The sequence below is a fragment of the Ranitomeya imitator genome, chromosome 3, assembly GCF_032444005.1.
Source record: "Ranitomeya imitator isolate aRanImi1 chromosome 3, aRanImi1.pri, whole genome shotgun sequence".
Taxonomy (NCBI): domain Eukaryota; kingdom Metazoa; phylum Chordata; class Amphibia; order Anura; family Dendrobatidae; genus Ranitomeya; species Ranitomeya imitator.
In genome coordinates this window covers 284,391,161-284,407,051 of record NC_091284.1, presented here as the reverse complement: position 1 = coordinate 284,407,051, position 15,891 = coordinate 284,391,161, and the positions used below count along the sequence as shown (strand labels likewise).

Below are 15,891 nucleotides of genomic sequence, written 5' to 3'. Positions count from 1 at the left end.
CTTCTCATATAATACCGCCATATACTTCTCACATAATACCGCCATATACTTCTCACATAATACCGCCATATAGATCACACATAACAGGGGGGAGAGGAGTGCATAGGAGAGGATTAGATACACGGCCCAGCAGTCAGTATCACAAAGGACAGTATTAGATACACAGCTCAGTCAGTATCACACAGGATAGGATCAGGTACACGGCTCAGCAGTATCACAAAGGATAGCATTAGATACACAGCTCAGCAGTCAGAATCACACAGGGGAAGATTAGATACACGGCTCAGCATACAGTAACACAGAGAATAGGATTAGATACATGGCTCAGCACACAGTATTCCACAGGAGAGGATTAGATACACGGCTCAGCACAGTATCACACAGGGTAGGATTAGATACACGGCTCAGCATACAGTAACACACAGAATAAGATTAGATACACGGCTCAGCACACAGTATCCCACAGGAGAGGATTAGATACATGTCTCAGCACAGTATCACACAGGGTAGGATTAGATACATGGCTCAGCAGTCAGTATCACAAAGGATAGCATTAGATACACAGCTCAGCAGTCAGGAACGCACAGGAGAGGATTAGATACACAGCTCATTCAGTATCACACAGGAGAGGATTAGAAACACGTCTCAGCACAGTAACACACATGGGAGGATATACACTGCTCAGAGTCAGCATCACAAAGGATAGGATTAGATACTTACTTCACTGCTGCCAGCGCTGCTTCTTTCTCCCTTCTGTGTCGTCCTTGGTCTCCTCCTCCTATAACCGCACGGCTCCTGCGATTATACTGGGAAACTGGAGCTCACAGACACACTGTGAGCTCCAAAAAGATGGCGCCAATCTCCTTCCTCTACTGTGGTGTGGACGGCTCAGGGGGCATGGCCAGATCACAGCAGGGAGCAGCTCAATGCTAGGTATAGGGTCAGCGTCCGACCGCAGTCTCCTATGCCCAGGGCTGCCATATTTGCAGAGTGTAAGTGTTGTGCAGCTACACTTACGCTCCTGCAAAGCAAAATGGCGGCGCCCAGTGGCTGAAAAAATAATTAATGATAAAAAAAATGTTAAAGATAAAAAATGTAAATTTGCATTAAAAATAATTGTTTTATATAAACAATAATTTTTAATACAAAAAAATGAAATGCGGAACCTTCCCTTTAAATCAGGGAGTGGTGTCACACAAACTAGTTAATAGATAACATTTCCAACATGCCTGCTTTTACATCAGAACAATTTTGGAAACATTTTTTTGCTAGAACGTTATAAAGGTTAAAAGTTGACCAGTGATTTCTAATTTTTCCAACAAAATTTACAAAACCATTTTTTTTAGTTTTTTTAGGTACACCTCACATTTGAAGTGAGTTTGTGGGGTCAATATAACAGAAAATACCCCCAAATGACGCCATTCTAAAAACTGCACCCCTCAAGGTGCGCAAAACCACATTCAAGAAATGTATTAACCCTTCAGGTTCTTCACAAGAACTAAAGCAACGCGGAAGCAACCTCTGGAATGTAATCAAGAGGATGATGGATAGTCACAAGCCATCAAAGAAGAACTGCTTACATTTTTGAGCCAGGAGCAGTGCGAAAGACTGGGGAAAGCATGCCAAGACGCATGAAAGGTGTGATTAAAAATCATGGTTATTCCACAAAATATTGATTTCTGAACTCTTCCTGAGTTAAAACATTAGTATTGTTGTTTCTAAATGATTTTGAACTTGCTTTCTTTGCATTATTTGAGGTCTGAAATCACTGTTTTTGTTTTTTTTTTGACCATTTTTCTTTGTCAGAAAAATCAAACAAAAATTAGTGCTTGGAAATTTGGAGACGTTGTCAGAAGTTTATAGAATTAATGAACAATTTGCATTTTACTCAAAAATATACCTATAAAGAGAAGAATCAGACAAACTGTGTGTGTATATATATATATATATACATATATATATATATATATATATATATATATATATATATATATGTATATATATATATATATACTGTATATATAGTAATTACAGATAGTAAACGGTCTTAAAGGGTTAACAGGTATTTCAAATATATTTGTGAAAATTGATAAAAAAAATATAACAGCAACATATAATTTCCATCCTTCCCTTACTCTATAACAGCAAGTTGAGTATCACAATGTGAGACGGATCATGATAATAATACAACAGGAATCCTCTTGAAGGCATTATGTAAGTGGAGCTTTCAGGTGTAATGAAAATATATACATGCTTGTAAATTTAAAAAAATTGTTGCGGTGTTGAATGTGACCATTATAAATAGGTGATAACGGTCCATTAATTTCTTGACTCATGCCTCCAGGCTCCAAAGTGAACACTCCCACAGCAGCTCAGCCTTGCAGACGAATGCTCCTACTGTCTTTAATAGATTTATCCTTACGTAATTCTTCGTCTCAATCATGATCCCCCGAGATATAAAGTATCTGCTAGTGCATATTTAACTCAAATATAGCCTCACACAGCACCATAGTGTGAACCTCTTTTGAAGGCCATAGCAAGTGAAGCATCATAAAGGTGCTAGCAGAATCTCAAATGAAATATTCTTTTTTTGACTCGTCTCCTGTCTCCTGTAAGGATGTGTCAGATTTCAGAGCAACATTAGCATTTTCAGCAAACTCTGTGTCTTTATCCTCATTGGTGGTATATGTCCCCTTGTGTCGAAATAGATAACGGAGAAGAACTATGACTAAAATCATAACCACAACAACTGTGGCAGCCACAACACCTAGGAACAAAATGCAAAGACTGGTATTAGTTTTTGGTCATTTGACCAAATTATAAATTACAAGGGACGATATACAGTACAAAAGTGTAAATTTATATTACGGTATAACAAAATGTAAGAAATAACATCATCAGTATAATATATAATGCCTTGAGAAAAGTATTCATATCCTGTGAACTTTTCCACATTTTTCCACATTACATCCACAAATGAAAATGTATTTTATTAAGAAAGTAAGTGATATACCTAGACAAAATAGCAAGTATTTGAGAAGTATAAAGGAAATGATACATCGCTTTCTAAATATTTTTAAAAATGAACTTGAAAATTGCGATGTTCATTTGAATTCCACCCCTGTATCAATACTTTCACTGCAATTACTGCTGCAAGTCTTTTGGGGTATGTCTCCACTAGCTTTGCACATCTAAAGACTGACATTTTTACCTATTCTCCTATGCAAACTAGCTGCAGCTCAGTGAGATTGGATGCAGAATATCTGTGAATGGCAATTTTCAAGTCTTGCCCCAGAATCTCAATAGGATTTAGGTCTGGACTGTGACTGGGACATTCAACCATTCAATTGTAGCTCTGGCAGCATGTTTAGGGTTGTTATCCTGCTGGAAGGTGAACCTATGTTCCAGTCTCAAGTGTTTTGCAGCCTCTAACAGGTTTTCCTCAATGATTGCAATGTATTTAGCTCCATCCATCTTCCCATGAACTCTGACCATCTCCTTTGTCCCTGCAGCCCCTCAGCATGATGCTATAACCACCTTGTTTTATTGTGAGTATGGTGTATTAAAGGTGATGTGCAGTGTTAGTTTTCAACCACACATAGCAAATTTAATTTAGTCCAAAAAGTTCTACTTTGGTCTCATCTGACCAGAACACCTTCTTCCACTTTTTAGTGTGGTGACCCCTACATGGCTTTTTGCAAGCTGCAAACAGGACTTCTCATAGCTTGTTTTCAAATATGACTTTCTTCTTTCCACTCTTCCATTAATGCCTGATTTGTGGAGTGTACGACTAAGGGCTCATACTCATCCACACTTGTGCTTAAAAGTTTCCAGAATTTTTGCTTTCTTGGCCTTTTTTCAGAGAATATGAATGATAACACCAAACCTTTTTCTCCACTCACGGTTAGTGGTTGGGTGAAGCTATTTATTGTCAAACTACTGTGTTTTCTCTTTTTAAATCATAATGACAACCCAAAACATCCAAATGACCCTGATCAAAAGTTCACATGCCCTGGGGATTTTGGCCTGATAACATGCACAGAAGTTGACACAAATGGGGTTGAATGGCTACTAAATGTAACATCCTCACCTGTGATCTGTTTGCTTGTAATCAGTGTGTGTGCATAAAAACTGAGTGAGTTTCTGGGATCTAGAGAGTCCAGACAGACTCTTGCATCTTTCATCCAGCCGCTGAAGTTTCTGGATTGTGAGTCATGTGGAAAGCAAAATAATTGTCAATGGATCTATGGGAAAAGTAAACAGGAAAGAGATATAAAAAGATATCCAAGGAATCCAAGGAATTGACAATGCCAGTCAGGTGCGTTCAAACTGTGATTAACAAATTGAAAATCAGGGGCTCAGTAAAAAGAAAACCACAGTTAGGTAGACCAACAAAAATGTCGTCCACAATTGCCAGGATAATTGTTTGGGATACAAAGAAAAACCCACAAATAACATCAGCTGAAATACAGGACTCTCTAAAAACTAATGGTGTGGCTGTTTCAAGATGCACAATAAGGAGGCCCTTGAAGAAAAATGGGCTGAATTGTCGAGTCACCAGAAGAAAGCCATTACTGCTCAATTGCCACAAAGTATCTCGTCTACAATATGGAAAACAGCACAGAAACAAACCTCAAAACTTCTGGAACAAGGTAATTTGGAGTGATGAGACCAAAATTGAACGTTTCATTTGGAGAGGGGTCAACAAGGTCTATGATGAAAGGAACACCATTCCTAATGTAAAGCACGAATGTGCATCACTGATGTTTTGGGGATGTGTGAGGTACAAAAGCACAGGAAACTGAATGCAGCATGCTATCAGAAAATACTGGAGGCAAATTTGCACTCATCAGCCCGGAAGCAGAGCATGGGACGTACTTGGATGTTCCAACAAGACAACGATCCAAAACACAAGGCCGAGTCGACCTGTCATTAGCTACAGCAGAACAAAGTGAAGGTTCTGGAGTGGCCATCTGTTGTGAATTCTGTGGCAGAGCTCCCTCCTGTGGTCACAAGTGGTACTTCGGCTGGTTCTCTCTGTGAGCTTCCGTTGGTGGAGGAGAGTGGAACTGCGGCTTCTGAGTTTCCTTCCTCAGGTTATGTGGTGAAGTCGTTAGGTGCTGCTCTATTTAACTCCACCTAGTGCTTTGATCCTGGCCTCCAGTCAATGTTCTAGTATTGGACCTGTTTCCTCCTGGATCGTTCCTGTGGCCTGCTGCTCTGCATAGCTAAGTTCTTCTTTGCTATTTGTTTGCTGTTTTTTTCTGTCCAGCTTGTCAATTTGTTTTTTTCTGCTCGCTGGAAGCTCTGGGACGCAGAGGGTGTAACTCCGTGCCGTTAGTTCGGTACGGAGGGTCTTTTTGCCCCCTTTGAGTGGTTTTTGCAGGTTTTTGTGTTGACCGCAAAGTTACCTTTCCTATCCTCGCTCTGTTCAGAAAGTTGAGCCTCACTTTGCTAAATCTATTTCATCTCTACGTTTGTCTTTTCATCTTAACTCACAGTCATTATATGTGGGGGCTGCCTTTTCCTTTGGGGTATTTCTCTGAGGCAAGGTAGGCTTATTTTCTATCTTCAGGCTAGCTAGTTTCTCAGGCTGTGCCGAGTTGCATAGGGAGCGTTAGGCGCAATCCACGGCTGCCTTTAGTGTGGTTGGAGAGGATTAGGGATTGCGGTCAACAGAGTTCCCACGTCTCAGAGCTCGTTCTTGTTTTTTGGGTTATTGCCAGGTCACTGTATGTGCGCTGACCTCTATGTCCATTGTGGTACTGAATTACCTTTCATAACAGTACTGGAGGCCAAAAGTACTAATGATTCCCAATAGAGGGAAAAAAGAAGTTCTGAGACCATTTTTTTTTCTTTGCACTGTGTTTTGCCTTTTTTTTCCCCTAGACATTTGGGTGGTTCAGGACACAGGTGTAGCAATGGACATTAAAGGTCTGTCTTCATGTGTGGATCAGCTCACGGCAAGAGTACAAAGTATTCAAGACTTTGTGGTTCAGAATTCTATGTTAGAACCGAGAATTCCTATTCCTGATTTGTTTTTTGGAGATAGAACTAAATTTCTGAGTTTCAAAAATAATTGTAAACTATTTTTGGCTTTGAAACCTCGCTCCTCTGGTGACCCAGTTCAACAAGTTAGGATCGTTATTTCTTTTTTGCGTGGCGACCCTCAGGACTGGGCATTTTCTCTTGCGTCAGGAGATCCTGCATTAAGTAATATCGATGCATTTTTCCTGGCGCTCGGATTGCTGTACGATGAGCCTAATTCTGTGGATCAGGCAGAGAAGAATTTGCTGGCTCTGTGTCAGGGTCAGGATGAAATAGAGGTATATTGTCAGAAATTTAGAAAGTGGTCCGTACTCACTCAGTGGAATGAAGGTGCGCTCGCAGCTATTTTCAGAAAAGGTCTCTCTGAAGCCCTTAAGGATGTCATGGTGGGATTTCCTATGCTTGCTGGTCTGAATGAGTCTATGTCTTTGGCCATTCAGATCGGTCGACGCTTGCGCGAGCGTAAATCTGTGCACCATTTGGCGGTATTACCTGAGCTTAAACCTGAGCCTATGCAGTGCGACTCTTTGACCAGAGTTGAACGGCAAGAACACAGACGTCTGAATGGGCTGTGTTTCTACTGTGGTGATTCCACTCATGCTATCTCTGATTGTCCTAAGCGCACTATGCGGTTCGCTAGGACTGCCACCATTGGTACGGTACAGTCAAAATTTCTTCTGTCTGTTACCTTGATCTGCTCTTTGTCATCGTATTCTGTCACGGCATTTGTGGACTCAGGCGCTGCTCTGAATTTGATGGACTTGGAGTATGCTAGGCATTGTGGGTTTTTCTTGGAGCCTTTGCAGTGTCCTATTCCATTGCGAGGAATTGATGCTACGCCTTTGGCCAAGAATAAGCCTCAGTACTGGACCCAGCTGACCATGTGCATGGCTCCTGCACATCAGGAGGTTATTCGCTTTCTGGTGTTGCATAATCTGCATGATGTGGTTGTGTTGGGGTTGCCATGGCTACAAGTCCATAATCCAGTATTAGATTGGAAATCCATGTCTGTGTCCAGCTGGGGTTGTCAGGGGGTACATGGTGATGTCCCATTTCTGACTATTTCGTCATCCACCCCTTCTGAGGTTCCTGAGTTCTTGTCTGATTACCGGGATTTATTTGATGAGCCCAAGTCCGATACACTACCTCCGCATAGGGATTGTGATTGTGCTATGTAGGAATTCGGACAGAAATCCGAGAGTGGACCCTCTGGGTCGTGACTCTAGAGCCCCCGGGGTCGAGCGGACCAGATGGAATCACCCCCTATACAGGGAGCGTTAGGAGCAGGACCTCGGGGGAATGGAGACACAACAGCTAGAGCCAAAGGGACGACCCAAGATAGATGGAGACTACAGAGCTATTAGAGTGGCGGGGCATAAAAGGAAAACAGGAATTAACTGAAGATGACAGGAACACAGACGATGTAGAACACGGCAGGACCACAGGACTTGGCAGGAGACGGCAGGAACACGGAACTGGGTAAGACACACAGCAGGAAGACGGAACTTGGCGGGAGACAGCAGGAACACGAAACTCGGCAGGGCACAGCAGGTACACGGAACTTGGCAGGACACAGCAGGAACACGGAACTAGGCAGGACACAGCAGGAACACGGAACTTGGCAGGACACAGCAGGAACACGGAACTTGGCAGGACACAGCAGGAACACGGAACTAGGCAGGACACAGCAGGAACACGGAACTTGGCAGGACACAGCAGGAACACGGAACTAGGCAGGACACAGCACTGAAACAAAGCGAACACTGAGCAGGGAAAAGATATCGGAATAGGGGAGCCTAGGACATAGGGACACTGACGGCAGACAGTGCACCTACAAAGCAAAGGCGTCTTACCTAGGAAGACGCCAGGAAGAAATACCCGATGGGCGCCGCCATGTTGGGGCGGAGCCACCGGGTCGCGACCTCCCAGAAGGCTCTGCGATGGAGGAGACGCGACCGCGCATGCGCAGTGAGACCGGACGCCGTGAGCCGGCGAAGGAGGAAGCAGAGCGGCGCGGGACAGGATCGCTAGTGCGCTGAGGGATGAGAGAAGCCGGGTAAGTATGTGCGGCGGTCGTAACAGTAACCCCCTCATTAGTCCCCCTCTTTTTAAGGCTGGAAAGGAATCTTTTCATGATAAGAGGAGCGTTGATGTTCTCTCGAGGCTCCCAGGACCTCTCCTCAGGACCAAATCCCTCCCAATCAATCAAAAAATAAGTCTTACCCCTAACTACCTTTTTAGCAGGAATATCTTTAACATTAAAGATTCCATCAGAAGTACAGAGCTGAGGAGAGGGAGAGGTAGCGGAGTGAAAATGATTAAAGACTGCGGGTTTGAGAAGAGACACATGGAAGGCATTGGGAATGCGCAAAGAGGCAGGTAGCTTCAACTTATAAGAGACATCATTAATGCGACTCAAGATAGGAAAAGGACCAATATAGCGAGGACCCAGTTTGCAAGAGGGAATTTTAAGCTTGATATAGCGAGAGGAGAGCCAAACTTTATCACCCGGAGAATATGGCGGAGCATCCAAACGCTTCTTGTCAGCAAACTTTTTCATATTAAGGCTAGCTCTCTCAAGAGCCACTTTGGTCTCATTCCAAATCGTAGAGAATTCCCGGGACAAGAAATCCGCTGCCGGTACCCCCGAGGAAAGAGAAACAGGAAGAGGAATGTTCGGATGTTGACCATAGACTACAAAAAAAGGAGTTTTGGAGGAAGACTCGCTGGGAAGATTATTATATGAGAATTCGGCCCAGGGGAGAAGAGAGACCCAGTCATCTTGCTGTGCATTGGAGAAATGTCGCAGATATGTAGTTAGAACTTGATTAACTCGCTCCACTTGTCCGTTGGACTGAGGGTGATAGGCGGAAGAGAAATCCAAGTTAACCTTTAATAGACTGCAGAGAGCTCTCCAAAAACGTGAGGTAAATTGTACTCCACGGTCTGAGACGATATGATGTGGAAAACCATGAAGACGGAAGACTTGGTGTAAAAAGATCTTTGCCAACTCTGGAGCGGAAGGCAGACCAGGCAATGCGATGAAGTGAGACATCTTAGAGAACCGATCTACAACAACCAAGATGACAGAGCAATTCGAGGAACACGGTAGATCAGTGATGAAGTCCATAGCTATATGACTCCAAGGGACGGAAGGCACAGGCAGAGGATGCAGGAGACCGGAAGGAAGCTGCCTAGGGACTTTATTCTTGGCACAAGAAGGACAAGAGGCGATGAATTTGGTGACGTCTTGTCGGAGAGATGGCCACCAGTAGTGCCGAGAGACAAGAGAAAGTGTCTTCTTGACTCCTACATGTCCTGCAATTTTGGAGGAGTGACCCCAACGTAAAACTCTCTCCTTGTCTTGATTAGCCACAAGAGTCTTGCCAGGAGGAGTTGAAATCACTCTAAGCGGAGCAAGAGTGACGATCTTCGCAGGATCAATGATGTGAGCCGGAGAATCCTCAATGTCCAGAGGCAGAAAGGATCTTGAAAGAGCATCTGCTTTGACATTCTTATTTCAAGGTCGGAAATGAAGTTCAAATTCAAATCGTTCGAAGAATAAAGACCATCTGGCTTGTCGTGGATTTAGTCTTTGGGCAGAGTGAATATAGGCCAGATTCTTGTGGTCTGTGTAAATGGTGAATGGATGAAGAGACCCCTCAAGAAGATAACGCCATTCTTCCAAGGCTAGCTTGATAGCCAATAGTTCTTTGTCCCCTATAGAGTAGTTACGCTCAGGGGCGGAAAAGGTTTTAGAAAAAAAACCACAGGTCACCAAACGTCCGGACGAAGATTTTTGCAGAAGTACAGCTCCAGCTCCAATAGAGGATATGTCGACCTCAAGGACAAACGGTCTATTAGCATCAGGACGATGAAGCACAGGGGCCGTGGCGAAACTTTGTTTGAGGGACAGAAAGGACTCTTCAGCCTCAGGGGTCCAAAGACTGGAGTTGACTCCCTTGCGAACTAGGGCAGAGATAGGCTTGGTCAAGGAAGAAAAATGAGGAATAAATTGTCTATAGTACTTGGCAAAGCCAAGAAAACGTTGGATGGCTTTTGTTCCAAGAGGACGAGGCCAATTCAGGACAGCAGAAACCTTCTCTGGATCCATCTCTAAGCCAGATCTTGAGACAATATATCCAAGGAAGGGAAGGGAAGATTGTTCAAAGACGCACTTCTCAATCTTAGCGAACAGATGATTCTCTCTTAGCCTTTGCAGAACACGACGGACATCTCGCCTGTGAGTGGAGAGATCCGGAGAAAAGATGAGAATGTCGTCAAGGTAAACTACGACTGAGGAGTAGAGAAGATCCCGAAATACATCGTTCACAAATTCCTGAAAAACCGCGGGGGCGTTGCAGAGACCAAACGGCATAACCAAGTATTCGTAGTGACCGTCACGAGTATTGAAGGCAGTCTTCCACTCATCGCCTGCACGAATACGAACCAAATTGTATGCGCCACGTAAATCTAATTTGGTAAAAATTTGCGCACCCCGAAGACGGTCGAAGAGTTCCGGAATGAGTGGCAGAGGATATTTGTTCTTCACCGTGATGTTGTTTAGGCCTCGATAATCAATGCAGGGACGGAGAGAACCGTCTTTCTTCTTCACGAAAAAAAACCCTGCTCCGGCCGGAGAAGAAGACTTGCGAATGAATCCCTTAGCAAGATTTTCTTGAATGTACTCAGACATAGCTTGAGTCTCAGCAGGAGAGAGAGGGTAGATTCTGCGGGTTAGTTCCAGGCACGAGATCTATGGGACAATCATAGGGACGGTGAGGCGGAAGACCCCCAGCCTCCTTCTTGTTGAAGACATCAGAAAAAGAGCTGTAGACACAGGGTAAGGCGGGAAGAGAAGAGGAAGGAGAAGAATTAGAGGAAAACCCCACAGGACACACCGGCAGCAGACAACGTTCCCGACAAAACTCACCCCAGCGCAAGATATTGCCATTGCGCCAATCTAAAGTGGGCTCGTGGTTCCGTAACCAAGGAAGACCTAAGAGCATAGGATGAGACAGGCCAGCTAAAACATAAAATGCAATTCTCTCCTTGTGCAGAGCCCCAACTTGAAGTTCCACCTCAAGTGTTACTTGAGTAATGGTCTCCTGTAAAGGTTTACCATCCACAGATGCAAGAATCACAGGAGCCTCTAAGGTTTTGACTGGAACGGAGAATTTCAAAACCTCTTCCAACCTGATAAAATTCCCTGCTGCGCCCGAATCCACATACGCATCCAAAGAAATGCCCTTGCCCGCAACATGCAAAAGAACGGACAAGGTAAGGGGTTGAGAGGGATCACACACACCTAGGGAGGCCTCTCTTACCTGACCTAGGCGGAGTTTTCCGGACGTTCAGGGCATGAGCGCAATAAATGAGCAGCACTCCCGCAGTAAAAACATAAACCCTGAATGCGCCTCTCTTTACGACGTTGTTCGGACATCTTAAGACGGTCCACCTGCATAGGTTCCGGTGCGGACGCCTGAGAAGAAATTCTAGGCTGTGGGCTGAGTGGCTTTCGGGTGGCAGGAGAAGGACGAAGAGATCTCCGCTCGCGGGTGCATTCTTGGAACCGAAGGTCAATACGGGTAGCTAAGGAAATTAATTCCTCCAAAACTGTAGGGGTGTCCCGACCAGCTAACTCATCTTTTATGCGCCCAGAGAGACCCCCCAGAAAGCACCCACCAACGCCTCATTGTTCCAGCCCAAATCAGAGGAGAGGGTGCGGAACTGAATAGCGTACTGGCCTACGGATAGCGATCCCTGATGGAGAGAAAATAGAGCTTCAGTAGTAGAGGCCAGACGTCCAGGTTCGTCAAAGACAAGACGGAAAGTCTCCAAAAATTCAGACAACCGGGAGACTAGAGGATCGTCTCGCTCCCAGAGTGGATTAACCCATGCCAAGGCGTCACCCTCCAGATGGGAAATCAAAAAAGCAACCTTGGACCGATCCGTTGGGTAATGCTGGGGCAGAAGCTCAAAGTGAAGACGGCATTGGTTTAAAAATCCACGGCAGGATTTAGGATCCCCATTGTACCGAGGCGGTTTAGCCAAGCGGGGTGGAGGGTGGGAAGCAGGAGCAGATGTAGAAGTGGCTGTCTGGATAGAAAGCAGCCGATCGTCTATTGAAGACAAATAGCTAAGAATATGGGCCTGAGTGTCACACTGCTGAGGTAACTCTTGCTGTACGCCAACGAGTACAGCAGCGTTGCCAGGATCAGAGGGCAGGAGCGAAGACAAGCGAGAATCCATAGATTTCAAAAAGGACATTATACGGGACTGTTTCTCCCGCAAAAAGAGTAGCTCTTTTTGAGCAGCAGTGGCCCCAGCGGGGTCCATGGCCTTTGCTACTGTAGGAATTCAGACAGAATTCCGAGAGTGGACCCTCTGGGTCGTGACTCTAGAGCCCCCGGGGTCGAGCGGACCAGATGGAATCACCCCCTATACAGGGAGCGTTAGGAGCAGGACCTCGGGGGAATGGAGACACAACAGCTAGAGCCAAAGGGACAACCCAAGATAGATGGAGACTACAGAGCTATTAGAGTGGCGGGGCATAAAAGGAAAACAGGACTTAACTGAAGATGACAGGAACACAGACGATGTAGAACACGGCAGAACCACAGGACTTGGCAGGAGATGGCAGGAACACGGAACTGGGTAGGACACACAGCAGGAAGACGGAACTTGGCGGGAGACAGCAGGAACACGAAACTCGGCAGGGCACAGCAGGTACACGGAACTTGGCAGGACACAGCAGGAACACGGAACTAGGCAGGACACAGCAGGAACACGGAACTTGGCAGGACACAGCAGGAACACGGAACTTGGCAGTACACAGCAGGAACACGGAACTAGGCAGGACACAGCAGGAACACGGAACTTGGCAGGACACAGCAGGAACACGGAACTAGGCATGACACAGCACTGAAACAAAGCGAACACTGAGCAGGGAAAAGATATCGGAATAGGGGAGCCTAGGACATAGGGACACTGACGGCAGACAGTGCACCTACAAAGCAAAGGCGTCTTACCTAGGAAGACGCCGGGAAGAAATACCCGATGGGCGCCGCCATGTTGGGGCGGAGCCACCGGGTCGCGACCTCCCAGAAGGCTCTGCGATGGAGGAGATGCGACCGCGCATGCACAGTGAGACCGGACGCCGTGAGCCGGCGAAGGAGGAAGCAGAGCGGCGTGGGACAGGATCGCTAGTGCGCCGAGGGATGAGAGAAGCCGGGTAAGTATGTGCGGCGGTCGTAACATGCTATCGATTTGATTCCTGGTAGTAAATTCCCAAAAGGTCGACTGTTTAATTTATCTGTGCCTGAGCACGCCGCTATGCGGAGTTATGTGAAGGAGTCTTTGGAGAAGGGGCATATTCGCCCGTCATCGTCGCCATTAGGAGCAGGGTTCTTTTTTGTAGCCAAGAAGGATGGTTCACTGAGACCTTGTATAGATTACCGCCTTCTAAATAAGATCACGGTTAAATTTCAGTACCCCTTGCCATTGTTATCTGATTTGTTTGCTCGGATTAAGGGGGCTAGTTGGTTCACCAAGATAGATCTTCGTGGTGCGTATAATCTTGTGCGTATTAAGCGAGGCGATGAGTGGAAAACTGCATTTAATACGCCCGAGGGCCATTTTGAGTATCTAGTAATGCCATTCGGACTTGCCAATGCTCCATCAGTGTTTCAGTCCTTTATGCATGACATCTTCCGAGAGTACCTGGATAAATTCCTGATTGTGTACTTAGATGACATTTTGATCTTCTCGGATGATTGGGAGTCTCATGTGAAGCAGGTCAGAACGGTGTTTCAGGTCCTGCATGCTAATTCTTTGTTTGTGAAGGGATCAAAGTGTCTCTTTGGTGTTCAGAAGGTTTCATTTTTGGGGTTCATCTTTTCCCCTTCTACTATCGAGATGGACCCTGTTAAGGTCCAAGCCATCCATAATTGGACTCAGCCGACATCTCTGAAAAGTCTGCAAAAGTTCCTGGGCTTTGCTAATTTTAATCGTCGCTTCATCTGCAATTTTTCTAGTATTGCTAAACCATTGACCGATTTGACCAAAAAAGGTGCTGATTTGGTCAATTGGTCTTCTGCTGCGGTGGAAGCTTTTCAAGAGTTGAAGCGTCGTTTTTCTTCTGCCCCTGTGTTGTGTCAACCAGATGTTTCGCTTCCGTTCCAGGTCGAGGTTGATGCTTCTGAGATTGGAGCAGGGGCTGTTTTGTCGCAGAGAAGTTCTGATTGCTCGGTGATGAAACCATGCGCCTTCTTTTCCAGGAAGTTTTCGCCTGCTGAGCGAAATTATGATGTGGGCAATCGAGAGTTGCTGGCCATGAAGTGGGCATTCGAGGAGTGGCGTCATTGGCTTGAAGGAGCTAAGCATCGCGTGGTGGTCTTAACTGATCATAAGAACTTGACTTATCTCGAGTCCGCCAAGCGGTTGAATGCTAGACAAGCTCGTTGGTCGTTGTTTTTTGCCTGTTTTGACGTTGTGATTTCGTACCTTCTGGGCTCTAAAAATGTGAAGGCGGATGCTCTGTCTAGGAGTTTTGTGCCCGACTCTCCGGGTGTATCTGAGCCGGCGGGTATCCTCAAAGAGGGAGTAATTGTGTCTGCCATCTCCCCTGATTTGCGGCGGGTGCTGCAAAAATTTCAGGCTAATAAACCTGATCGTTGCCCAGCGGAGAAACTGTTTGTCCCTGATAGGTGGACGAATAAAGTTGTCTCTGAGGTTCATTGTTCGGTGTTGGCTGGTCATCCTGGAATCTTTGGTACCAGAGAGTTAGTGGCTAGATCCTTTTGGTGGCCATCTCTGTCGCGGGATGTGCGTACTTTTGTGCAGTCCTGTGGGATTTGTGCTCGGGCTAAACCCTGCTGTTCTCGTGCCAGTGGGTTGCTTTTGCCCTTGCCGGTCCCGAAGAGGCCTTGGACACATATCTCTATGGATTTTATTTCAGATCTTCCCGTCTCTCAAAAGATGTCAGTCATTTGGGTGGTCTGTGATCGCTTTTCTAAGATGGTCCATTTGGTACCCTTGTCTAAATTGCCTTCCTCCTCTGATTTGGTGCCATTGTTTTTCCAGCATGTGGTTCGTTTACATGGCATTCCAGAGAATATCGTTTCTGACAGAGGTTCCCAGTTTGTTTCGAGGTTTTGGCGAGCCTTTTGTGGTAGGATGGGCATTGACTTGTCTTTTTCCTCGGCTTTCCATCCTCAGACTAATGGCCAGACCGAACGAACCAATCAGACCTTGGAAACATATCTGAGATGCTTTGTTTCTGCTGATCAGGATGACTGGCTGTCCTTTTTGCCTTTGGCTGAGTTCGCCCTTAATAATCGGGCCAGCTCGGCTACCTTGGTTTCACCGTTTTTCTGCAACTCTGGGTTCCATCCTCGTTTCTCTTCAGGGCAGGTTGAGTCTTCGGACTGTCCTGGTGTGGATACTGTGGTGGACAGGTTGCAGCAGATTTGGACTCATGTAGTGGACAATTTGACTTTGTCCCAGGAGAAGGCTCAACGTTTCGCTAATCGCAGACGCTGTGTGGGTCCCCGACTTTGGGTTGGGGACTTGGTTTGGTTATCTTCTCGTCATATTCCTATGAAGGTTTCCTCTCCTAAGTTTAAACCTCGTTTTATTGGTCCGTATAGGATTTCTGAGGTTCTTAATCCTGTGTCTTTTCGTCTGACCCTTCCAGATTCTTTTTCCATACATAACGTATTCCATAGGTCATTGTTGCGGAGATACGTGGCACCTATGGTTCCATCTGTTGATCCTCCTGCCCCGGTTTTGGTGGAGGGGGAGTTGGAGTATATTGTGGAGAAGATTTTGGATTCTCGTGTT

The 15,891-nt window shown here is 45.6% G+C and overlaps 1 protein-coding gene across 1 annotated transcript in view; it reads right to left on the bottom strand.

Moving 5' to 3' along the window:
• Window positions 1–1,836: 1,836 nt before the first annotated feature.
• LOC138669772 (glycophorin-C-like) overlaps window positions 1,837–15,891 on the bottom strand; it is a 110,316-nt gene continuing 96,261 nt past the window's right edge. Inside the window, exon 5 of the mRNA XM_069756500.1 lies at window positions 1,837–2,767. Coding sequence (XP_069612601.1) covers window positions 2,571–2,767 — 197 coding nt within the window. The 3' untranslated portion in view covers window positions 1,837–2,570. The remainder of the gene's footprint in view (window positions 2,768–15,891) is intronic.